Source organism: Ochotona princeps, chromosome 15 (assembly GCF_030435755.1).
Source record: "Ochotona princeps isolate mOchPri1 chromosome 15, mOchPri1.hap1, whole genome shotgun sequence".
Taxonomy (NCBI): domain Eukaryota; kingdom Metazoa; phylum Chordata; class Mammalia; order Lagomorpha; family Ochotonidae; genus Ochotona; species Ochotona princeps.
In genome coordinates, this window is record NC_080846.1 from 45371475 (window position 1) to 45397966 (window position 26492).

General features: G+C 45.1%; 1 protein-coding gene across 3 annotated transcripts in view; it reads right to left on the reverse strand.

The window, feature by feature from the left end:
• The window catches only part of CCDC38 (coiled-coil domain containing 38), a 63384-nt gene that overhangs the window by 29211 nt on the left and 7681 nt on the right, over nucleotides 1-26492 (reverse strand). For all 3 annotated transcript variants that reach the window (XM_058673058.1, XM_058673059.1, XM_058673060.1), the window contains 4 exons: nucleotides 26371-26424; nucleotides 25699-25799; nucleotides 22209-22374; nucleotides 11774-11838 (listed from right to left, as the gene is read on the reverse strand). In XM_058673058.1, coding sequence (XP_058529041.1) covers nucleotides 11774-11838; nucleotides 22209-22374; nucleotides 25699-25799; nucleotides 26371-26410 — 372 coding nt within the window. In that variant the 5' untranslated portion in view covers nucleotides 26411-26424. The remainder of the gene's footprint in view (nucleotides 1-11773; nucleotides 11839-22208; nucleotides 22375-25698; nucleotides 25800-26370; nucleotides 26425-26492) is intronic.

Sequence of the window (26492 nt, forward strand, 5' to 3'; positions counted from 1 at the left end):
TTCTGCTGCTGCTTTTCTTTCCCAAAAGGATGAGTTTTGAATACTGTCAAAGGTTTGGTGCTGTAGTTGAGATAATCACATGGTTTTTTTATTGTTAATGTTAACGTGCATTGCACTGATTCATTTGCAAATGTTGAACCACCTTGGAATTTTTGGAATAAATCCCAATTGCTTACCAGACTCATTACCAACTTCATCTATTAGTGGATTTTATGTGCCAAATTTTGTTGAGAATGCTTGCATCATGCTCACAAGAGTCCTTAATCTTTCGGATTTTTGTTCCTTCTGCTTTAATATGATTCTCTTATCAGGGAAATGTTTGCCTCATAGCATGAGTTGAGGAGAGGTCCCTCTTCCTATTCAGCTTTGTGGAACAATACATATAAATCTAGATTTATCTTCCTTCATGTTGGGTGAATTTACCAATGAATCTGGATTTCCTTTTATGAACACAAAAACTTTCAAAAGTTAAAGCTTTCATCTGTAAGTTCATTTTCATTAAGAGTTGTGACTGTGTAGTTTATCCATTCTTCTTGAGTAAACTAGTAGTTTGCATCTTTAAAAGAACTCATTTTAGGGCCAGTATATCAAGCGTCTGCCTGTGGCACTGACACCCCATACTGGTACTGGTTGGAGTCCTGATGCTCCACTTCCATCCAGCTCCCTGCTAAGGGGCCTGGGGAAGCAGTGGAGGACAGTCTAAGTGCTTGGGCTCCTGCATCCAAATGGGAGACTTGGAATCAGCCCAGCTCCATCCATCACAATCGGGAGTGAGCCAGAGGATCAAAGACCTCTCTTCCTCTCTAACTGCCTTTCAAGTAAAAATGAAATAAATCTTCAAGAAATAACTCATTTTTCATGCGTGTTGCCAAATATATTGGCATAAAGCTCTTAGCACTAAGTTCAGCAGCACTTATACACAAGACATTAAGATTCATATTTTTGGAAGAATAAGCATTTCAGGCCCTAACTATGCCACAAATGAGAGGGGAGAGAGCAGAGAAGAAGGTGGCAGGAGGGAAGAGGGGATAGTGGGTTAAGCAAGAGAGCCAGAAAGGCTTTTCAGAGCTAGCCAAACTGCAAAATGGGAAGGCACAATTGCCAAGATTGTCCCCACTTCTCACACCAGCTACGGTTCCCCAAACATTCTCACTCTTGACCATTTGCTAGAAGGACTCACAAAACATTCTGGGAGTTGTGATATTCCTGAATACATAGAGATTTTCCTTAGGCCAAATAGGGTAAAGTTGGGAAGGGTTAGTGTGGAGGAGGGAGACGGTTGCAACAGAGACCTCGGCGGCGGACAAACTATAGAGGACACGAAAAAAAAATCTGAAGCAGTAAGGACAGTGTGACAGAACATCTGCGGCACGAGTGGCGTCCCTGCAAGTGACCAGCCACTTACACTTTGGAGCAGAAAGGTGGGAGGGGCAGCTGCGTGGGAGACATTCCTGACCTGGGAAGCTGCAGGGTCTGCGGATCCCACCATCAAAGTGAGCTGAGCAAGGGCAGTGAGGTCCCTGGGTGACATATAGGCCCAGGTTCCCAGTGTCCCTGCAGAGCACTGGATCAGCCAGCAGCAGGTGGCATCTTGGTGGAAGCCAGGTCAGAGACTCCACCCTGGTTCCCCAAGGCATCCCGAGACTGCCAAGTCTTGGGGCTGTGCCCAGCATGATGTGAGCACACACCTGGCTCTCCACGAGGCAGCCACTTAATCTTATACCACAAAAGCATTTTGCGGGTTATGTCAAGAAAATGGGTCTATGGTCTCAGGTTCTAATTAATTAAATAGTCAATTAATTAAAATAAAGAAATGACCAGCATTTAGCTGATTTCACAAGAAAATAGAAAACATATCGTGTTCCCTACAGCCTTGGAGACTGGAATGGAGAGAGAGCAGGGAGCTGTGTGCTCAGACCCTGTAATAGCAGGCGGGGAACAAGCCTCCTCTATTCCCCGTGCAGGAGGAGCTGAGTAACAAACGCCTCAGCCCTGGGTCACTGTAATGTTCTGCACACAGCATCTGTGGGAATTCTGTTACTATACACAAGGGCCGCTGGGCACAAGGTACACACAGACCTACAGATGCCCTGACCTGGCACTTGCACCGGTGTGGCGGGCATTACAGCTCCTGAAGAGTCAAGGAGAGATTCCGGTTCCACTGACAGGTGTGATGGCTGCTTCCCCAGTGAGGACAATCAACAGCCCAACCTCCATGGCAGCCTGGATGCACCCCACACTGCACCACTGACAGCTACAGGGAGCACTCCCACCACACACCCAGGAATCCCACCAGAGGATCTGTCCCAACTGGAAACCACAGGGACCCGGTGCAAAGATAAAAGCAATCAAAGAAAAGCCACCAATCTGTACTGACACACCCACGGCAAATGAATGAGGAAGACAGTACAGAGCTCCCAAAGGAACACAAAGATAACCTTAGAATGTGAAGATGAAGAGACTGAGAAATAGCCTTAAAAAAGAATTCAAAAAATGATCATAAGGCCACTCAAAAACAGTGAGAAGCACATGCAAGAATTAAGGAAACCCATGTAAGAAACACATGAACTGTTTTCACACGAGACTGGAATACAGAAGAGAAATCAAACTGAAATAACAGAAATGAATAATGCAATGTGCCAAGAAAAAAAAAAAAACATTTTGGAGTGTTGTAACAACAGAGTTGATGAGGCTGAAGAAAGAATCCCTGAGCAAGAAGAAAATTCTTGGAAAAAAGTTCAGTCTGACAAAAACAAGAAGAAAAATTGAGTAAAACCAAAGAAAGCATCCAGTAATTATGTGAAATATTCAAATGACCAAAAATACATATCTTAGGGGTTCCTGAAAATATGGAAATAGGAGCTGGAATAGACGGTCTATTAAATAACTGAAAACAGTCTTAATATGCAGAAAGACAGGTGTATCTGAACGGGAAGCACGGAGAACTCCGAAAAGACATGACCAGGAATGATCCTCAAAACACATTACAGTCAAGCTTTCCATGGTTAATCATAAAGCAAAGACCCTTGAACTTGAACGTGAGAAACAGACATCCTTTCAGGATTTCCACACTTAGCAGATTTCTCATCAGAAACCCTACAGGCTAACAGAGAATGCAGACATAATCCAAGTCATAAAATAAACTGTTGGGCTTGGCACAAAAGGATAGTGGCTAAGGTCCTTGCCTTGCATGCGCTGGGATCCCATATGGGCGCTGGTTCTAATTCCAGAAGCTCCACTTCCCATCCAGTTCCCTGTTTGTGGCCTGGGAAAGTAGTCGAGGATGGTCCAAAGTCTTGGGATCCTGCACCCGCGTGGAAGACCTGGAGGACGTTCCTGGCTCCTGGCTTTGGATCGGCACAGCTCCAGCCGTTGTGGTCACTTGGGGAGTGAAACACCAGACGGAAGATCTTCCTCTCTGTCTCTCCTCTCTGTATATCTGACTTTGCAATAAAAATGAAATAATTCTATAAAAAAAACCCAGGAGACTGTGCCTCGCAAAACTTCCATTTTTACATGCAGAACTTTGTAAACAAAGAATTTGCCACCACTAAACCAACCTTCCAAATGATGCTTAAGGATATACTACACACAGAAACTGGGAATGATCACCCTAACCAAGGACAATGAAGGAAAAAGATGTTCCAACAAAGCCACAAAGAAAATTTTTTTAAAGATTTATTTATTTTATCACAAAGTCAGATATACAGAGAGGAGGAGAGACAGAGAGGAAGATCCTCCGTCTACTGATTCACTCCCCAAGTGAGCCGCAATGGGCCGGTGCGCCGATCTGAAGCCGGGAACCAGGAACCTCTTCCGGGTCTCCCACGTGGGTGCAGGGTCCCAAAGCTTTGGACCATCCTCGACTGCTTTCCCAGGCCACAAGCAGGGAGCTGGATGGGAAGTGGAGCTGCTGGGATTAGAACCGGAGCCCATATGGGATCCCGGGGCGTTCAAGGCGAGGACTTTAGCCGCTAGGCCACGCCGCCGGGCCCCACAAAGTGTGGTTGCCTAATGGCTAAAGTCCTTGCCTAGAATGCGCTGAGATCCCATATATGCACTGGTTCTAATCCGCGGCCGTTGAACTTGCATCACTGGGCAAGCAGTGCCTCTAATACTTGTGATGCTAGAGGTGATGTTTTGGTAAACAGGCGGGGCTTGGTTTCCTTCCACTCCTTTAATCTTTCCTTGAATGTACTCCTTTTAGAATGAGAAGACCAAGACACTATCTTTCAGTAACACTACGGACACAAATGGACTAAACTCTCCCATCAAAACACACAGACTGGTGGGCTGGATCAAAAAACAAGACCAACCAATCTGCTGCCTACAAGAGACACATCTCACTAACAAAGATACAGACTGAAAGTCAAAGGATGGAAACAGACATTCCATGCCAATGGAGAGGAAAAATGACAAGGTGTTGCCATTCTAATATCACAAGATAGGTTTTAGACACAAAATCATTAACAGAGATGAAGAGGTTATGGTGCAATAGCTCACTGGCTAAATCCTCACCTTACAAGTGTAGGGATCCCATTGCTGGGTGCTGCTTTGTATCTCAGCTGCTCCACTTCCCATTCAGCTCCCTGCTTATGGCCTTGGAGAGCAACAGAGGATGGCTCAAACCCTTGGGACCCTGTAGCCATGCAGGAGACCCAGAAGAAGCTTCTGGCTCTTGGTCTCAGATTAGCTCAGCTCTGGGCATTGTGGCCATTTGGGGAACAAACCAGTGGATGGAAGATCTTTCTGTCTATCCTTCTCTCTGTAAATCTGATCTGCCATTGCAATTTTTAAAAAGTGAAATAAATAAATAAAATGAAGAAGGTCATTATATAATGATTAAGGGATAAATTCAACAATAAATGGTCATATTAAACCTACCTACATCCAATGCCAGAGGACCTGGTTATTTAAAACAACTTTCATCTAAAGGAAGACATAGACTCCAATAAAATAGTAGTGGAGGATTTCAACAACTTACTGTCATCACTGCACAGATCAACTATACAGAAACTCAAAGAAACACCTTACACCGTGGGTCCGACTTAGTTGATAGCTACAGAACACTTCAACCCACAGGTGCAGAATACGCATTATTTTCAATACCACATGGAAATTTCTCTAAGAAGACCACATGGCAGGCCATAAAACAAACTTCAGCAAGTACAAAAGAATTGAAATTATACTAATACTATTTACCATATCAGATCACCAGGCAATGAAGCTGAAAATTTAACAACTTTCTTTAAAAAATATGTATTTATTTTTACTGGAAAGTCAGATGCACAGAGAGAAGGAGAGACAGATCTTTTGTCCACTCTTTCACTCCCCAAGTGGCTGCAATGGCCAGAATTGAACCCATCCAAAGCTAGGAGCCAAGAGCTTCTTCTGGGTTTTCCAGATACATGCAAAATCCCAAAGCTTTGGGTCATCCTCTAATGCTTTCCCAGGTCTCAAGCAGGGTGCTGGAAGGGAAGTGGAGCAGCCAGGATACGAGTCGGCAATCATGTGGGATCCTGGTGGTTGCAAGGCAAGGATTTAGCCACTAGCTACTGTTCCAGGCCTGAAACCAACAACTTAAACTCCTCAAAATAAACAGGCACATGCTGACTAAATAACAGGCTTCTGAATGAACAGTGGGTCACAGAAAAAAATGCAATGGAAAAAAATAAAAAGTCCTGGAAATGAATGAAAATGACAGCATATCAAAAACATACGGGGTAAAGCAAAAACACACTAAGAGAGAAAGCCACAGCAGCGCCTATGTCAAGAAATCAGAAAGGCATCAAACTATTTGCATCTAAAGGATCTTGAAAAACAGCAAACCACAATAGCGAGCAGCCCAGACCAGGTCAGGGAACGGTACCCAGTAGCATACATTTGGCACAGGTCGGGTGCTGACCAGGCTGAACCAGTTCACACTGCCCGCTGGCGAATCCGAGCACCAGAACAGAGTGTGGATCATGCCAGGTATGGTCACAACACATACCAGCACATATTATGGCTTGGACTGGATGTCAGCTGGGTTGGGCCAAGCTGTAACCCCCACCAGCGTGAGCTAGAATTGGGGGTGAGCCGGGCGGGCCAGGTTACAGCACCCAAGGGCAGAGCTGATGATGCCGGCCATGCCAGACCGGGCAATGGCACATACCAGCACATGCAACACCCAGGCCGGGGGGCGGGAAGGGGTAAAGCTGGTAGGGGGAATATGGAGGGCTCCCCTGCTGGAATGCCACTCCCACTGGAGAGCGTGAGTTGGGATGCGGGCAGATCAGGACGGGCAGAGCTACAATACCTGCGGGCTTCATGTGAACTAGATCAGGGAAAAGCCAGGTTGGGCTGACTGTTCTGACTGGTGCAAGCATAAATTAGAATGGGTGAGGGTTGGTTGGGCTTTGCCGTACCATCAGCTGGCAGAGGCTGTCACTGTGGACTAATTTTGATAAGTTAAACTGCAGAACGACCTGGAAAGTGCATGATCCGGGAGTGGGCCCAGAAGGGAAATAGTGGGCACCTCCCTCTTGGGTTACTACTCCCACTGAAGAACATGAAAACCAGCACAGGGGCAGATGCAACTGGACAGAAAGGCACCCACCAGCATGTGTGTAGACTTGATTGGGGGCTGGTTGGGTTGAACTAGACTTCAATGCCCATTGACATGTATAAGAACTGAATGGGATGTGGGACAGACTGGACAAGTCTGCTGTATGTACTGGCAAGCATGAGAACCAGGTTAGGGGGCAGGCCTGATGGGGGTTATTGGGAGTCACCCTGACTAGGCTGCAGCTCCCTCTTGTTTGTGTGAGGGCTGAGTGTGTGCTGGGCAGGATCGGGCTGGACTGCAACACCCAATGGTTTGTGTGGAAGACAGGCCTGGAAACAGAACTGACCCAGCAATTGCAACCACCAGCACATGCATAAGCTGACTGGGGCAACGGACTCTGCCGGATCCTGTCCTGGCAAGCACACACAGGAATCAGGCCTGGGATCACCTCAGATGAAGTTTCTTTGGGGATCCCTCCAACTCAACTGCTGATCTCAGAATCCCAACCTTGAAGAGAATTGTAGGTTCCATGCTCTGACCGTGGAGTGCATGTGTCAAAGCTGAGCCTCCTCAGAGGCTCAGATGGAACAGTAGACAGCAAATCCAAGTGCACATGGAGGATATGGCAGTCCATCGGAACCTGCAGAGGACACCTGGTACTACAACAGGATGGTGGACAGAACAAATTGATCATCTACCCCAACCAAGTGTTAGCAGTGAAGATCTGGGCAAACAGAGACTCTAAGGTAGACTACATCAGCCAATGGATTCTGGAGAGATTTCATTGTGTTTGGAATGGAGAGTTTGGCAGCAATTCAGAACTGTTGAATTATCAAAACCACTGGAGCAGGACCCTCAGAGCATGCCCCATGCTGGGGAACTAGGATGGTGGGAGGCTGGGTGGGGCTTTTCCCCTTACTTTCCCCTTGCCCCAGATACAGAAAAAAAATAACAATGTGGAAACAATGGTCTTACCCACTTTCCTGCAGCTCTTGACTTTTTGTGCACTAATCAACTATGTAAAGATTATAAAAATAATTTAAAAAGAAACAGCAAACTGAAAACCAGCACAAAGAAGTAAAATTAGAGAAGCAACACAATTGAAACAAAGATAAATAAAATCAGTGAATCAAAGAGTTGGGTTTTTTTATTACAAAATTAATACTACAGAGAGAAAGACTCAAATCAGTTAAACCAGAGATGAAAAGGGAACTCCAACAATCGATGCTACAAAGAGTCACCAGAACCACTACAAGCAGGACTATGCCAACAAATTGGAAAATCTTGGAGAAACAGATTAGATTTCTGGATATATTCAATCTATCAAAACTGAATCAAGAGGACATTGAAAACCTGAACAGACCAATAAGCAGGACAGTTAATCAGTAAAAGGGTTCCAACAGTCAAAATCCAGGACCAGACAAGTCATCTGAGTTCTATCAAGTCTTCCAGGAAGTACTAACTCCAACTGAATCTTCCTATGAAGTCAATATCACTTGTCTTTCAAAACCAGAAAAGCACGCATTAAAGAAAGAGAACTACAGACCAATATCCCTGACGAATACAGATGTAAGAATCCTCAACAGTACACCTAACTAACTGAATCCAACAGTACATCAGAAAGGTCATTGACCCAGATCAAGTGAGATTTATCCCTGTTGTTATAATAGGGAATGCTTCAACATAGACAAATCAGTAACTGGGATACATTACATTAACAAGCATGAACAAACATGAACCATATGATTATCTCAACAGATGTAGAAAAACATTCAAGAACACGCAGTATCAGTCATAGTTAAAAGAAAAAAAAAAAAGCTTAGTTTAACTATCTAAGCTTTTTTTTTTTCTTTTACTGGATAGAGAAGGAACAGTACTCAAAAAATCAAGAGAATACATGAAAAACACAATGCCAGCATCATATTGAATGGGGGAAAAGTTGAAGGTGCTTCCACTAAGATCTGGAACCAGACAAGGATGCTCATTCTTACCACTGTTATTTAATATATTCCTGTAAGCTTTAGCCAGTGCTATTAGGCAAGAAAAAGAAATCTAAAGGGTGTGACTTGAAAAGGATGAAGTCATGCTAGCTATTTTCAAGTGAAATGGTTCTCTAAATAGGGAAACCACAAGGCTGTACTAAGAGATCGGATTTCCTATGGGTTTGATGAAGTTGCAGGAGGTGAAAGCAACACATTATTGGCCAATGTATCCGCCAACAATTCCATGGCGAAGAAAGAACTTTTAGGATCAGTTCTAGTCATAATTACTGTAAAAATCTTTAAATGCTTTGAAACAAATTTTTGATATATATATTTGAAAGGCAAATTCCACAGAGAGAGGAGAAACAGAGAGAGGTCTTACATCCATTGGTTCACTCCCCAATGGCTGTAACGGCCAGAGCTGAGCTGATCCGGGGGTGAAAAACAGTAGTTTCTTCTGAGTCGCCCAAATGGGTGCAGGGGCGCAAGGACTCAGGCCACCCTCTGCTGCTTCTTTAGGCCGTAAGCAGAGTGTTAGAAGTGGAGCAGCTGGGACATAAATCAGTACCCACGTGGGATGCCAGTACTAACAGGCTAAGGATTAACTTGCTACACCAACACAGCAGCCTCTTGAAACATTTTTTTTTTCAAAGATTTGTTTTTATTGTGAAAGAGAAATATTGGAGAGAGGAAAGACAGATCTTCTATCTGCTGACTCATTTCAGCTGAGCAGACTCATGGAGCTGAGCCAACCTGAAGGCAGGAGTCAGGAGCTTCTTTTCAGGTCTCCCACATGGATGCAGGCACGCAAGGACCTGGACCATCCTCTGCTGCTTTCCCAGGCCATAAGCAGGGAACTGGATCAGAACTAGAGCAGCCACTGCCCCAGATGGGATACTGGCACTTGTAGGAACAGGATTAGCCTGTGATACCACCATACCAGCTCCCTCCTTGAAATAAATTCAACCAAAGATGTGAGCTAGCTCTATTCTGAAAATTACAGAACATTAAAGATATAAAAGACATGCAAATATGGAAAAAATCTGTCATATTCCTGGCCAGGTAAAATTAATGTAAGCAAAATGTTCATATTATCAAAAGTAACTTACGTACTCAGTTCTTTCCAGACCAAAATATCTACAACGTTCTTCCCAGGACTAAGAAAAAAGGATGCTACAGGTCCTATGGAAACACAAGAGACCCTGTACAATTAAAGTAATCTTTAGCAACAAAAACAAACCTGAAGGTAACAAAATACCAGGCTTCAAGAGATCCTACTGGAGGTAGTAATGAAAACAGCCTGGTGTTGGCATAAAAACACAAGGAACACTGCAAGACAGAGACTTCTTGCCCAGAAGCACAGGCAATGAGAGCAAAAATAAACAAATGGGATTTTACATCAAGCTGAGAAGCTTCTGCACTGCAAAGAAACCACCAACAAGGTAAAACGGCATTCAACAGAAAGGAGAAAAGATTTGCAAACTGAATAACTGAGAGAAGATTAATAATCCAAGATTTATAAACAAGTCCAGAAACCCAACAACAACAAATCCAATAATTCCATGAAGAAATGGGGAAAGATATGAACAGGCGTTTTTCAAAGGATGAAATTCAAATGGCTAACAGACATATGAAAGAAAAGCGGTCAGGTCGCACCTCACCCCAGTGAGAATGGCTACCGTACAGAAATCAGAAAGCAAGAAATCCTGGTGAAGATGTGGGGGGAAGAGTAACCTAATCCACTGCTGGTGGGAGTGTGAGCGAGTGCAGCCACTGCGTGACTACTCAGACACATGCACACAGAGCTACCGCACAAACTGGCCATTCCACTCCTGGGAATATACCCAAATGAAATGAAACCTGCATGTGAGAGTCTTCTGTACCTCCTATGTATAGCAGCACAATTCAGAATAGCTAAGATATTGAATCAACCCAGATGCCTGTCAATGGATTAAGAAAATGTGGTACATATATAAGATGGAATATTAGCCATAAAAAAGAATGCAGTCTTTTCTATTGCAACCTAATGGATCCAGCTGGAAACTATAATGCTGAGTGAAATAAGCCAGTCTCAGAAAAACAAATATGTTCTCTATTACAATGAATACACAGAGCAGACACACACACACACACACACACCGGTCAAAAGTGAGTAAAAAGTGCAATTAGCATTCTGGGAATTACAGTAGTAAAATAGTACTAATGTTTAATAAGCAACACTACCAGGTCCAATTTATAACTGCATCACTTTCCTCAAGTGAAACTTTCCATATTGATCATAGCTGCAGGCATACAGTGATAACTAAGATTTATGCTCCAAAATGTGCTATTTGAAATGCCAGAAAGCACATTTGCATTTAGCACCAAAGACTTTGGGACAGATGATCATCACTGGATAGTATATGCTAGACAAGAAGGCTGCAAACAAGATTCACTTCATTCGCTTTGTAATTGCGCACCCGCTGTTTTTGTTTTTTTCAATAGGCAAGCAACTGAGACATAATCTTGAATCCTTTGGTTCAGTCACCAAATGGCTGCAATACCTAGGGGCCAACACTTCCCTAAATGCATTAGCAAGGAGTTGGATTGCTCTCCAACTTCTGATGACAGTGTTACAAGCGGCCACTTAACCCCCAACACCAGCCCTTGCACCTACACACTTGCATCTCTGCCTTTTCCACAGTAAATGAAGCATACAGGGATATTCATAATCACGCTTTGTGTTACATGGCCTGACTTCTAAAGCTTTCTGATGCCAGAATAAAAGATTCCAGTAGGCACCCAGCCCTCTCTTGTGGCTTGTGTAGCAATAGGAAAACTTGGCAGGATTCTAGAATTGTCTGGGTTCCCAGTGCTGGGTTCCTGTCACATTCAACCATGCTAATGGTACAATCTGGATCCAGCTGGGCTTCTCACACACTGACCTGGTCATGAGGGACAGAAATGGAAAAAGGGTACCTGGACCAGATCCCTCCTGATGACTTTTCCAGATTAAATCTAGGAGGCATGGAACACTAGGGTTCTAAAATGCAAGCTGTCTGAAGACAGCGATCTGTGCTTTGCTCAATGTGTGGCACAAAGTATTCATTGTGTAAGTATTTTCCCAATAAGTTTATGAATGAACAAGTCCACTCAGCCAATAAACTTGAGACAAAGGCAAAACTAAAACATGAAGAGGAAGATTTAACAATGCTGTGCAGGGAGCCTTCTTTTTGGCTAATAAAAAACAAATTATTTTTACTACCTCAAGCAGAAATCTGTCTCGTTGGTCCTTGATAAATTCACGGACTGTCTTTTTTGTGTCTGCACCTATAAAAAATTGAAATAGACTCAGGTTTAGTTCAGTACCCTTCAAAGATAATGAATAAAATAAAACTAAGCAATTGAATTATTGCACAAAAGTATATATCTGGACTAAAAAAAAAATTTATGCCTTTACATACTTTTTCCCAAATCACTCAAAAATCAATTTAGCAGTGGGAATTTGACACAACAGGATGGCTTGCCATTGGGGATGCCAGTGTTTAAATCAGATATTGGGCCCAGCACAGTGGCCTAGCTAAAGTCCTTGCCTTGAACGTGTCAGGATCCCATATGGGTGCCGGTTCTAATCCCGGCAGCTCCACTTCCCATCCAGCTCCCTGCTTGTGGCCTGGGAAAGCAGTGGAGGACGGCCCAAAGCCTTGGGATCCTGCACCCATCTGGGAGACCTGGAAGAGCTCCTGGCTTCAGATCAGAGCAGCTCTGGCCATTGTGGTCACTTGGAGAGTGAATCAGCAGACAGAAGATCTTCCTCTCTATATATCTGACTTTGCAATAAACAAAAACACATCTTTAAAAATAAACCAGAAATCAGGATGTATCTGATACATACATCAGGATATCAGAATGCCTGGCTTAAATCCCGGCTACTCTGATTCCAGTTTCTTGCTAATGCACATCAAAGAGGCAGCAGATGATGGCCCCAGCACTTCAGCACCTGCACCCCGTGGGAAGGCTGGATGTTGTTACTGGCTCCCCCTGGTGTTAGCCTGTAGCAACCACAGCTGTTGTGATCTGGGGAGTCAACCACTGGATGAAAGAACCGTCCCTCCAATAAAATGAAAATCAATACAAATAGTTTAAAAACTGACTTAAGCATATGAATTGCCATTTATTTTGTGTCCTCATCCTCCAGGAACTCTGACCCTTTGAATATATCAGTTAATCATAACAACCCAAAGTACTCTTTTACTGTCCTGCTCCTGTCTGGGAGGCCAACAGGGTTCATGGTGTCACAGTTCTCATGTAAGGTCACACAGCTATCTAGTGACAGCAAAGAGGAGACTCCTTCGAAGGAATCACCACCCTAAGACTGGACTGTTTGAAACACTCATGTTTGACCTGTCTAGACAGTAAACCAAAGTCCTCACTAAAAATGTTACAAGATTTCTTCATTCTAGAAAAAATCAATCATACGCTGCATTTAAATTATGTTAGCTTTGTGGGAAAACAACAGAATACGATAAAGAATTAAGTATCCAGATAGAAATATAAACAGAAGCAGAAATAATATTTTCCAAACAATTAGCAATTGCTATTCTAGGAGGCCTGCAGTTTGCCTGGGTCAAAATTGGTCCCTGTTGCTTGTTAGGAGTTAGACATGATGAGTAAACAACTTATCCTCTGTGTGCCTCTCTTCTCATAAGGATAAAGTGGCTCATTACAGGGATAGTTTAACTGTTGCCAAATACTTGTCCCTTCGCTGCTGTCAGGCTTAACCACTGATCTGACTTGATCCATGGAACGTGACTGGAAGGATCAATGTCACTTCTAAGCAGAAGCTCAAAGATCCACCTCCCTTTCTCCCTTTGCTATAATCCTAGCAACGTTCCAGAGATCAACCCTTCAGCAAAAGGTCCTTCAAAAGCCGCCAGTGTTGAAACCTAAATGAGAATTAAACCTTTTCTATTGGAAGCTGCTGCAATCCACAGTGCTTTGTCACCTTCACACCTAAGACAGCACATGACTCCATCATGCTGATGTGAGAAAGAGACAAGAGACTACAAACACATTGTAACTTCTCACAAACACATTGTAACTTCTCAGTCTTTGTCATCTGTTGCTACCTAAATGATACAACTGGAATGAGTAACTGTTTAATTTCTCAAGGTCAATTATAAGGGAAGCAATGCTGACTGCAATCATTAAGAACTAATAATTGGGAGGTAACAAGCAACAAGTTTTGGAGCCAGACAGGCTTGGGTTTGAACCATGCATCCACTTAAATTCCGGTGGTTCAATGTTGTTAAGCCATTTGCACTAGCTGCAAGGAGGTGGCAAAACTATTAGCAAAACTTTGTTGTGGATTAAAAAAGAATTACACAGGAAAGCAGTCAGGTTAGCACACAGTTCACTTTTATAACCCTCTATCATGGAAATCACCCATGTTCATAGAAGTTGAGAGTCACAGAGAGCCCTAATGTTACCTTCTAGGACACTGCCAACATTTTATTTCTTCACTTTTGTCCTCCCTGGAATGTTTTATTATTTTTTAAATAATTATTTTCTTTTTATTGCAAAGTCAGATATACAGAGAGACACAAAGAGGAAGATTTTCCATCCGTTGATTTACTCCCCAAGTGGCTACAACAGCTGGAACTGAGCCTAACCTAAGCTAAGAACCTGGAGCCTCTTCCGGGTCCCCCACATGGGTGCAGAGTCCCGAGGCTTTGGGTCATCCTTGACTGCTTTCCCAGGCCACAAGCAGGGAGCTGGATGGGAAGCAGTGCTGCTGGGATTAGAATCAGTACCCATTATGGAATCCCAGTGCAAGCAAGGCGAGGACTTTAGCCAGTAGGCTACCATGCCAGGCTCCCTCCCTGGAATAATTTAAACAAAATTCAAGCCTCAGTATCATGCCAGCCTTTAGTATACAATGCCACCAGTTGGGGGGTGCCCCAGCCATGCCAGACCCAGAGCTGGGATTCAGGCAGCAGTGACTGAGTCCTAGGCTTTCTCCAGGCCAGAGAGATCTCTTCCCTCAGGGTAAGTACCATGAGGAAAACTTGGGAACTGGATTAAGGCCCTGGCTCTGCCCTGCCACAATCATCTTGTGGCAGGAAGAGTTTGGGCAGTGTTCAGTCACGGAGTTGGGACAAAAGCAGCTCCCTGCAGTGTGGTGGCTGTGGGGGGCCCCAGCCAGGCCGGACCCAAAGCTTGGGACTCAGGCCAAAGTCACTGCCAACAGGCTGTGATCGAGTCCTAGGCTTTGGGCAGTCAGTGTGCCTAATGGGCATTAGGCTCTTTATGCTGGCTGCCCAGAGGCAGTTCTGGGGTTTTTAGGATATATAATTGCTGCCTAGGGACATCTATGGATAAGGCCAGTGTGAATATGAGGAATGAATTCTGGGTGATTCCCAGCAATGGGGTCATGGAACTTTTGGGCAAGTGTGGGGACTGAAACCTGGTGGTTTGGAGGGGGGAGTTCATAAGATCTCTTTGGGCCAGACTGATTCACCAACCGAAATGGGAATCCTGAGATGGGCGGTTAGCGTAGAGCATCACTGACTGCCACACACCAGTCCACACAAAAGCTATGGCTGGGGGCCTGTCTGTCAGGGCTAGGTACCAGTACCTAACTGAATGGTGAAACAGTGGATTGGTCACATTTGGCAGGGTCAAGATACTAACCAGCACGCAAGAGAACCAGGTCTGAGGGTAGATTCTGTGGGGGAAGTATTGGCCCAACCCTATGGAAATACAAGTCCCACTGGTTAGCTAGCAAACTGGGGTGGTAATGGGCTGAGCTAGCTCTGACCATGGAACCTGCCATCACTTATGGGTAAAGGAACCAACAACAGTCTGGGCAGGTCAAGCCAGCAGCACTCAAATGTGTATCCTAAAATAGGATGCGGGGTGGGCCGAGCTGCAACTGGAAAGCGGAGGACCAGGCAGGGCTGAACAAACCTCAACTCACGAAGAAGAACAGAAATCAGGAAGGAGCACAGGTTAGGCCAAACTAGGCTCTTACACTGACCGGTCTGCATGAGCCAGGGATACTAGGCCACAGCATCAAAGGCAAAGGCTGAGACAGGTGAGGGGCTAAGCCAACTGGGTCAGAGTAACGACTGGCTTGCACTTAATCAGGGCTGGGAATAAGCGAGGTTGGGGAGCTGTGAGAGTACATCCTTGCAAGGTTGGGGTTCCCACGGGAGAGTGCAGGGGCTGGAGTGGGGGCTGCATTCTGGTCTGGATAGGGCTGCAAATTCCCTTAGCAAAAGTGTGGACTGGGGCTGAGCACACCAAGCCAGGCCATACTCCAGCATCATCTGGTGCTCTGGAGAACCTGGGTAGATGTAGAAGGGACTACACTAGGTCTCTGCCCCTACTAAGCCATGTGTGAGCTGTGTATGGGTATGGACGAGCCTTGATTGGGCTGAAACACCCAACAGTAAGAACCAGAATGGGTTGAAGGCCACTCAGGAAAGGTCAGTGTTCCTATCAGGACAGGAGGTGGACTAAGTAGGGTTGGCCCATTGATCCAACAATATGCGCAAGATCTGGCATAGGAAGAGGTTCTGATGGAGGAGCTTAGGAAACTCCTCAGGCAGGACACAGTCCCTGTAGGTGAGTGCAAGAACCAGGATAGGGAGCAGCCCAGACCAGGCTAGAGAAAGATACCAACTGGCATACATTTGGCACAGGTCAGGGGCAGACCAGGCTGAATCAGTTCACATTACCCGCTGGCTTATCCGAGCACCAAAATAGAGTGTGGGTAGGGCCTGGTATGGTCATGACACAAACCAGTTCATGTTACAGAATGCCAAGGTGAGGTTAGCCATACCAGATGTGGCCGCAGGGCCCAAACAGCACACATGAGAACCAAGGAGGAAGGGGGCAAAGCCGGCACGTGGAATGTGAGCTCCCCTGCTGGAATGTCACTCCCACTGGAGAGCGTGAGCTGGGATGGGGGCAGACCAGACCAGGCAGGGTTACAACACCTGTGGGCCTCATGTGAGTTAGATCAGGGAAAAGCCAGGTTGGGCTGACTGTTCTGACTGGTGCAAGCATAAATTAGAATGGGTGAGGGTTGGTTGGGCTTTGCCGCAGCATCAGCTGGCAGAGGCTGGCACTGGGGGCTAAATCTGTCAAGTTAAACTGCAGAACGACCTGGAAAGTGCATGATCCGGGAGTGGGCCCAGAAGGGAAATAGTGGGCACCTCCCTCTTGGGTTACTACTCCCACTGAAGAACATGAAAACCAGCACAGGGGCAGATGCAACTGGACAGAAAGGCACCCACCAGCATGTGTGTAGACTTGATTGGGGGCTGGTTGGGTTGAACTAGACTTCAATGCCCATTGACATGTATAAGAACTGAATGGGATGTGGGACAGACTGGACAAGTCTGCTGTATGTACTGGCAAGCATGAGAACCAGGTTAGGGGGCAGGCCTGATGGGGGTTATTGGGAGTCGCCCTGACTAGGCTGCAGCTCCTTCTTGTTTGTGTGAGGGCTGAGTGTGTGCTGGGCAGGATCGGGCTGGACTGCAACACCCAATGGTTTGTGTGGAAGACAGGCCTGGAAACAGAACTGACCTAGGAATTGCAACCACCAGCACACGCATAAGCTGACTGGGGCAACGGACTCTGCCGGACCCTATACAAGCATGCACACACAGGAATCAGGCCTGGGATCACCTCAGATGAAGTTTCTTTGGGGATCCCTCCAACTGAACTGCTGATCTCAGAACCTCAACCATGAAGAGACTATGTCAGCCAGTAGATTCTGAATAGATTTCATCGTGCTTGGAATGGTGAGATTGGCAGCAATTCAGAAAATTTAAAAAAAAAAAAATATCAAAACTGCTTGAGCAGGACCCTTTGAGCATGCCCCACATCAGGAACCTGGGATGGGTGGGAGGCTGGGTGGGGCTTCTCCCTTTGTTTCTTCCCTGACCCCAGATTCAGGGGGAAAAATGATATTAATGTGGAAACAATAGTCTTACCTACTTTTCTATAGCCCTTGACCCTTTGTACCCGAATCAACTATTTAAGATTATCAAAATAAAAATATATAATATTAAAAAAAGCATACAATGCTACCAGATAAAAGTTTTAAATAGAACCACACTCACACCTAACAAAAGTAACATCTTTTTAGTCATAGCTAGCCTGGGTTAAAAGTTTCCCAGTTATCTTTATGACACCTTCATGAATTTTAAAAAATTAAAATCTTAGAAAAACTCAATGGCTCCCAGCTTCAGGCAGCAGCCTGGGTTTGGGAGAGGGGGTACCCCATAGATGGCTTTCAGCATGCCAGGGGCCTGATGGGTCCTAGGTAGCAGTGGCAGGCCAGGGACCTGAAGCCAGGGTCTTAGGCCGACTGCACCAAAGACACAGCCTCATACTGTCCTGGAGAGTGCAGGCCAGGGTCTCTGTGGTTCCTGGGCATGTCACAAAAATGGCACACCACAATGCCTGCCCGAGAGCAGGCACACCAGGGCCCTCACAGGTCCTAGGCAGGTCACACCCATAGTAAACCACTATGCTAGACCAGGGACCTGAGGGATGGAGAGGGGGTACAGGGCATGGACACTGGTCAGCCAGGGATGTGACTTGGGGTCATAGGCAAGAAACACACAAGCAGGTCCACCACATCAGTCTTGGAGCGGCAGGTCAGGTGCTTGATGGGTTTTAGGCAGTCACATCCATGATGTGCCACCATATTAGGACAGGGTCCTCCAGGGTGGAGGCCTACTGGTGGCCTTTGACATCACCAAAAACATGGGCTTTCATGTACTACCAGTCCCAGATGCGACAGAATCTCCGATCTTGGGAACCAGAGCTTGCAGGCGTGTGTCCTTGCATCAGAGCACACTGCATACATCAGGCTGTTTCCAGTGCTCACTCGTGGATCATGCCAGGAGGCACACAAGGGATGAACCAACCTGCTCCTGTGAACCAGCTGAGGACCTTAGATGCTACTTCAAAAGAGAAAACAGGGACCGGGTAATGGCTCAACTAGCTAATCCACCTCCAAACAGCATCCAGTTCATCTCCCATCCAGCTCCCTGCTTGTGGCCTGCAAAACTAATAGAGGATGGTCCAAATCTTGGGACCCTGCACCCATGTGGCATACCTGGAAGAAGTTGCTGGCTTTGGATTGGCTCAGCTCCAGCTGTTTCAGCCATTATGGGAGTGAACAAGCAGACAGATATTTCTCCTTCTCTCTGTAAATCTGCCTTTCCAATGAAAGCAAATTTTTACGATTTACTTATTTTTATTGCAAAGTCAGATATACAGAGAGGAGGAGAGACAGAGAGGAAAATCTTCTGTTGATGATTCATTCCCCAAGCGGCTGCCACGGCTAGAGCTGTGCTAATCCAAAGCCATGAGCCAGAAACTTCTTCCAGGTCTCCCACATGGTTGTAAGGTCCCAAGGCTTTGGACCATCCTTGACTGCTTTCCCAGCCCACAAGTAGGATACCGAATGTGAAGTGGAGCTGCTGGGATTAGAACCGGCACCCATATGGGATCCTGACACATTCAAGGCGGGGACTTTAGCCATTAGGCCACCACATCAGGCCAGAAAATAAATCTTTAAAAAAGTAATAAGGACAAAAAAGCCAACGATTTCTCAGAATGGTGATGACTGAGTCATGCAAGTGACAGCACCACTGGCCCCAGCGATGACATGATTCATGAGATGGATCCATTAGATGAGATGGATCCATTAGATGAGATAGAAAAAGATTTCCAAACCTGGAACATGCAAGGCCTATGCCCCTAATCAGCAGAAAGTAGCTAGAGAAGATGAAATACATGTATATCCTTCAGTGACTGTTAAGAAGAGGGCTGGAAATTCCTGGGAAGGGAATGAAATGAGACAGGCTTAGGAAGCCATACCACCCCCATGCCTTCTGTAACACTGTGTGCCTTCCTGTCAATTAAATGATCCCTTCCTAAGATGTGCTCCCCTCAGCCGGGTCTGGGAGTGATATCATGTAACCCTGTCTAAGTCTGTAAGAAGCCCAGCAACAGGCAGGGGCAACTCTCTCTCTCTCTCTCCCCCCACTGACCCAAGATCAAAGTAGAAATCTCTTTCCACCTTCCCCCTGCCTGCCTGCTCTCTCCTTGAACAAGGCCTACCTGTCTGATTTCTTCACCTTTTAAATCAACTTTACAAAAACAAAATACATATATAACAATCTTGACAATTGAAAATATCCATTGTCCTGTTACTGAACACGTTCTCCTGTAGCACACTGAGTCATGGGTCTGCCCTGAGCTCTACTCACTTGCTTAGACAAGATGCAGCTTACTTTGCAATGCATACGGTGACAGAGACACGATAGTGTAAACACAGAGTTGGATTAGTTTTGTACTTCAAACATCACAACAAAAAAATGTTTTTCGTACTGTTCTGGAAGTAAGCTCTTTCCCTAATGGTTCTGAGAGGAAGTCACATTCTAACCCTTTGATGCTGGAAGTATCCAAGCCAGCATCACACGGTTCACCTGCTAAGATACAGGAGACAAGACACAGCCCTCACTGCTAGGAGGATGCTCCTTGCACATGAGAGGACTCACACTGCAGGGGGCAGCAGCCAGTCAGCTGTTAACACCGCAAACACAGCTCAGCCGGCGAAAACGCGCCATAAAAATTCCTACCACAGAAACCTTAGTAAATACACAGAGAAGTTCTAGGACACTGTACAGTGTGCGAAAACTCTCATTGAAAAACCAGATTTGGAAATAAATCAGAGAAAACCTACGGAAAACAAAGGGAAAAAAACTCTTTGCTTCTAGCCCCTGTGGGACATCCTGTAGCTGTGAAAAAAGCTTCTAGCTCCAGCTTTCGATCAGCCCAGCTCTGGCCACTGCGGACATTTTGGGGAGTAAATCAGCAGATGGAAGATTTCTTTCTATCTGTCTTCATGTAACTCTGCGTTTCAAATGAAAAAAAAAATCTTTTAAAAAATGTGGAAAGGCTAAAACAAAGCAAAACAATGGGGCTGGTACACTCAAAATCTGCTTTTTATCTCTAACAGCAACCTCCTGTACACTCCTTTCCACCTCCCCTTTTCCTTGCCATTCATTTGGTCAAGAATCTCGGTCAGCTTTCCATACAACAGGCCTAGTACACGCCATCCTGAGAGGGTTGTTTAACATGGTCCTCCCACCTTTTATTCGCTTGCTTATATTGAGGTTCAATTTACTGAAATCTTGCTGTCACTTTTCTTTGGTCACTTACGATGCACCAAACTGAGAATAAACATCAGCATCCACAAGGAGTATGTGCTATTCACTAAGTAGCATTTCAGTCTAAACAGCAGTCTGACTGACCCTTCTCCCCAGTGAGACTTACTGTACCTACCCATTTTCATACAAGAGATCTCGCATGACGGGTCTCTTTCCTGCCGAAGTCCCCGAGCCCAGAGCAGGTCGAGAGTTCTGAGGTAGCAGCCTACTCAACTGCTAACATGTTCAGAGGTGCTGCCCTTCAAAAATAAAGCCAAATGGAACCTCAACCATGCAGCCCAACTAATTTGTACATGGCACTTAGCTGGCCATATAATTTCTTTGGTGATGAGCTAGTGGTTTACCACTCTAACATGTGCATGCGCACACACTCACGCAGGTGTGCAAGGCTCTCCTGGTTTATTTTGCTATCATGTAGGCGTGCTTACAGCCACAATGCAGGCAGGTAACAGAAGGGTGGAGGCACAGGGGCTTACTCATTCACTGAAGCCATGCCTCAACTGCATATCTGAGCAATCAGCAGAAACTGACCACCTGAGTTCTAGTGGCACCAGTGTTCAAGTTGCGTCGGATGCTGTCAAACAACTTTCCTATTTCCTGTTCAAGAGTCTTGCCCTCACCCCATGTACATAATGGGTCAGTAAGCTCTGCATCAGACAGCAATGGTACAGAACTTGGTCATCTGCAAAGCCAGACTCCCCAGTCATCTTGGAACTATTAAAGTGACAAGGGTTTTTAGAAGTCAGCTACTTCATGTAGAAATACTTCCCTGTTGAACCTATGAAAAAATGTTCACATTTATTTACATTTATTTGAAACACACAGCAACAGGGACAGACTCTTCTAACCACTAATCCACTTGCCAAATGCTTGCAACAGCTGGAGCTGGGCCACGTCAAAGCCAGGAGCCAGCGACTCCAGCTATATCCCTCACATGGGTGACAGAGACTCAAGTCCTGGCTTGAATTAAATGCTGTCTCATTATCAGGAGGTCGGGTCACAAATGGAGCCATAACTCAATCTCAGGAACTCTCACACGCAGGGAGGGCATCCCACATGACAACCTAACCCCACGTAACCCAGGCTCACTCCTGTACACAATTTTAAATGCTCTTGATGACCTAGGGGTCACGGTACAGAGGTGAAGTGTGAGGCACAAGATCAAATCCAAGATAGGATACAGTGTCACAGCAGGGGCTTAACCTACTGTGCCACAACACCAGTCCTTCTGTGCCAACTGTCATACTGTATTACTCTTTCTTAAGAGCTGCGAAAATGTTGGCACTTCTTTTTAAAATTGATTTCCTCCTACCTCTGAAACTCTATCTGTCTTCCCTCTGGGAGACAGTACATACTTCCCTTCAAAACCTGCCTCCCAATCTTACTGTTCACAGTCCGCACTCCACACACCTCTCTTCCAGTGTCCTTCAGACATACCTTCTGCTAATCGGAGAATCAGAGTAGGATCCAGCCCGAAATTCTCCAAGGAGCTGTTACTTCTGTCCCCATAAAAACCCAGCTGGTTCAGGTGTGAGCGACTCTTCATTCGGGAGGAAAAAGTCGACTTCTGATGGATTTTCATGTTCCGATTCATCAATTTTTCCTACCCAAGTAGAAAAATTGTAAAGGATTTTTAATATGACCAAGGATTATTATTTTAGAATAGAAACCATCTATTAAAAAGAGCATCTACAACAAATGGCATTAACAGAGCTATCCCAGGCCCTTTTCCTTAAAGTTCTGTGTAAGAATTTTCCACCCCTCCAAGAACTTGAGCAAAAATAGAACATGTAACCTTTTCTCTAAAAAAAAAAAAAAAAAACAAAGTTTCGGGGCCTGGTGTGGTGGCCTAATGGCTAAAGTCCTCACCTTGAACACGCCAGGATCCCATATGGGCGCCGGCTCTAATCCTGGCAGCCCCACTTCCCACCCAGCTCCCTGCTTGTGGCCTGGGAAAGTAGTCGAGGACAGCCCAAAGCCTTGGGACCTTGCACGCGCATGGGAGATCTGGAAGAGCTCCTGGCTTCAGATTGGCACAGCACTGGCCGTTGACGTCACTTGAGGAGTGAATCATCAGACGGAAGCTCTTCCTCTGTGTCTCTCCTCCTCTCTGCATATCTGACTTTGCAATAAAAATAAATAAATCTTTTTAAAAAACATTTATTTGAAAGTCAGGGTTAGAGACACTGAGAGAGTGTTTTTGCAGCCACTGGCTCACTCCCAAGATGGCCAAAATGGCCAGGGCAGGGACAGACTTGAGCCACGAGCAACAAGCTTTTTCCTGATCTCCCACATGGATGACAAAGGCCCAGACATTTGGTCCACCTTTCATTGCTTTTCCTAGCCCATAAGCAAGCAGTCGGATCGAAATTGTGGCAACCAGGACATGAACAGATGCCCATATGGGATGCATCTGTTATGCCACTGCGCTGGCCCCCAAACCACTAACCTGTATTAAATGTGCCCAAGTGTACTTCAAAACACTTTGGAAAAGGGAATTGATACATTCATCTTGGGGTTAAACTTTTGCCAATTATGCATTTTCTCATAATATACATCTTTTTTTGTTTGTTTGTTTGTTTTTATTCATTGATTACACTGTATTATGTGATACAGTTTCGTTGGACCTGGGAATCACCCCACCCCTGCCCCCGCCCTTCCCCCATGTGGAATATTCTACCTTGTTGCATATCCACTGATCAAGTACAGTTGAGATTTCCTCTTTGCAAGCATAAACTAAACATAAACTAAACTAAACATAGAGTCCAACATCTTATAGTCCAATCTAGTTCCTCAGCTTCCTGGGGAGACCCTGTCCGGTCCGAGGGCAGAACCATCAGATTATCAACCCGATCAATTAAAGGTTCCAACGTACCCTCAGCAACAATTAACTTCGTTGTGTAACTAATAGTTATAGTATTGAGTAACCAGTATGTTAAAAACAACTGCAATTTCTTAACCATCTTGTTATCACCTCATTGTCAATTCAGTTTTGGCTTATACACAACATATAACATAATATACATAAAATAACATGTTTTACGTAATATCATATCCTCTTAGATTAACGCAAACATGTAGTATCTGACCTTTTGGGATTGGCTCATTTCCCTTAGCACATAATATACATCTTAAAGAAACATTTGGAAGAGCCCTTAAAACACCACAAATATAAGTCTGCACATTGTCTTTCTGGATTTATTTTCACAATTCTGTCTTGCTTAAAATGTAGGCAACTGTTGGAATTCCCAAAGGGTGGGTCTGCAGAATGGAAAACTTGGCAGCAAAGAGACTTTTCCCACAGATTATTTATTTATTTATTATATAAATATATATAAATTATGTTTTTTTAAAATTAGGCTTCTGCTTTTATTAATCTCTTCAACTTAAGTTGCGTAGGTTCAACATAACTATGACAGCGATTACATACAATGAGCTAGCTATTGAGCATTTCTAGGTATTTTCGTTTTAAGTTGGGTAAAGACAGACCAGCAATCAAGCTTGACTTCCAGGGGTGAAGAAAATACCTCTTGTGAGGTATGAACCAGCAACACCAGGTGAACATACATGTGGGAAGATGAAATCTGTGAGGCACAGTGGGAAGCTGGCCACCTTGCTGACTTCACTTCATTTTCAGTCACTCTATTTTTGAAAGATTTCCTTCTTTTAAGGGCAGAGTCATAGAAAAGGAGAAATGGAGTGGGATTCTCCATGTGCTGGTTTACTCCTCAAATGTCCATAAGAGCCAGGGTTAGACCAGGCTGAAGCTAGGAGCCCAGAACTCCATGTAGGTAACGGGAACACATGCACTTGAGTGGCTATCAGCTGCCTCCCAGGCACACTGGCAGGAAGCTGGGTTCAAAGTGGAACTTGCAACTCACACTTCAAGATAACCCACCATGCCACAACACTGGCCCCATTCTGGATCATTCTGAAGGACACCCTTCCTCTATTTTTTATCCCTTCAGCTTACCCCTGCTCTCCATCACAGCACAAAAGTGTGTATATTGTCTGCTGGCAAATTTGGACTTCTTTCTTTGTTAAGTTACACATGTTGTATTAACTATATTACTTTATATTTTTTAAAACATTTTTTTGTGCATTTATAAAGCCAGAGGCAGACAAAGGCAGAATACAGAGAACCTTCCATCTGCTGGTTCAGTTCCCAATTGCTTCCGACAACTGGGACTAGACCAGACCAAAGCCAGAAGTCAGAAATTCAGTCAAGGGTGGCAGTGGCCCAAGCACTGGATTCCCCAGGGACCTCCCCCAGGGGAACACACGAGCAGGAGACCAGACTGGAAGTAGAAGTCGAATCTGAACCCAGCACTCTGCTAGCAGATATGGCTGTCTCCAGGGGCACCTTAACTGCGGTGCCAGTGAGCAACCTTGTCCTTGCAGACTCAGCTCCTGTCAACGCAGTCAAGTCTTACTACACACTACTCTCTTGGTACTCTCTCCTGTTTCCTCTCACCAACAAAGTGGGGTGGAGCTCTCTCTGCATTTCCCATGCATGGCTCCATGATATTCCATCAACTCTGGGATGTCATTTATTGTAAGATGCACAATGGTGTTTGGCGGTGCTTCGATGTAAGCAAGATCTCAATTTCGGAAACGTAAACATGAGGGGGAAAGGCTCCATGCAGCAGTGTGTGCTCATGCCCACTAGTCATCCTGGATTGTGTGATGCTCGTGTTTTGCTCCATTAGGTGGCAATCTTTGCCAGTTCCTATCAAGTTCTGAATGTTGTTCTGTCATACAGGTTGTTCTCAGGGTTCCCCTATCACACTAGGAGGGGGACACAGAAAGCAGAGCTCAACACCAACGTGTGTCTGATGTCAACATCTGATTCCATGCTGGAACACAGTAAAGTTCTCAAGCGCAACAGATAAGATTCATTGGGACTTTGATGTTAACCAAACCTTACCTTTTTCCTTGCCGCCCTTTCATTCTCCTTGAAAAAAAAGATATCTTTGAAGAAGACCTTATAAGGCTTGTCATTTTTGATGGCATCATCCTTTAATTTATCTGTGAAAACAGAGAGACAGACTTCTAGCATTCCTTTTCTGTTGACCAGAGCAGTAAGGTTCATGCCAGCCAGGGCAAAGTAAGCGGGCTCTCCAAGCAATGTTTGAGAAGGCAGGCCCAGTGGCCTCATCTTCCTAGCTGCAGGTGGAGACACACAGCCTGGTCTCCTCTCCTTCCTACAGCACTTCACGCTTTGTGGAATGAGCCCACCAAAGACTAAGATCCCTAGCAGAACCATGGGCCTGCACATTGAGATCATAAGATGTGTCTTCCCATCATGGTACACACATCCATCATGATGCTCCTCCAACCTTCTCAGTCCAACAGACACAGTCCCCACCTCGAGCGAGAGCAGACCAAGAACACTCAAGAGAATGTGCAGAAACCAGTCCCTCCTACACCGGGGGCAGAGATGTCTCCATATCAGCCCTTCTCAACACCAGTTCAACACTGATTCTCAATAAAACAGAAACTTCTCAGCAGGGAGACTGGGTCACATTTTCCTTTCCTTTCCCACTCTGTGTTGCAGCTTAACCAGACTAAACACCAGTAACACAGGGTTTCTTTTTACCTTCAGAATTCACGGATGTCTGCAACAAGTCTGATGTCATTTTGTCTCTTGGCCCTGTCCAAAGAAAAGGAAACATACTTTAAAAAAATTCTACAAATAGGTGCCAGTGTTATGGCTCAACC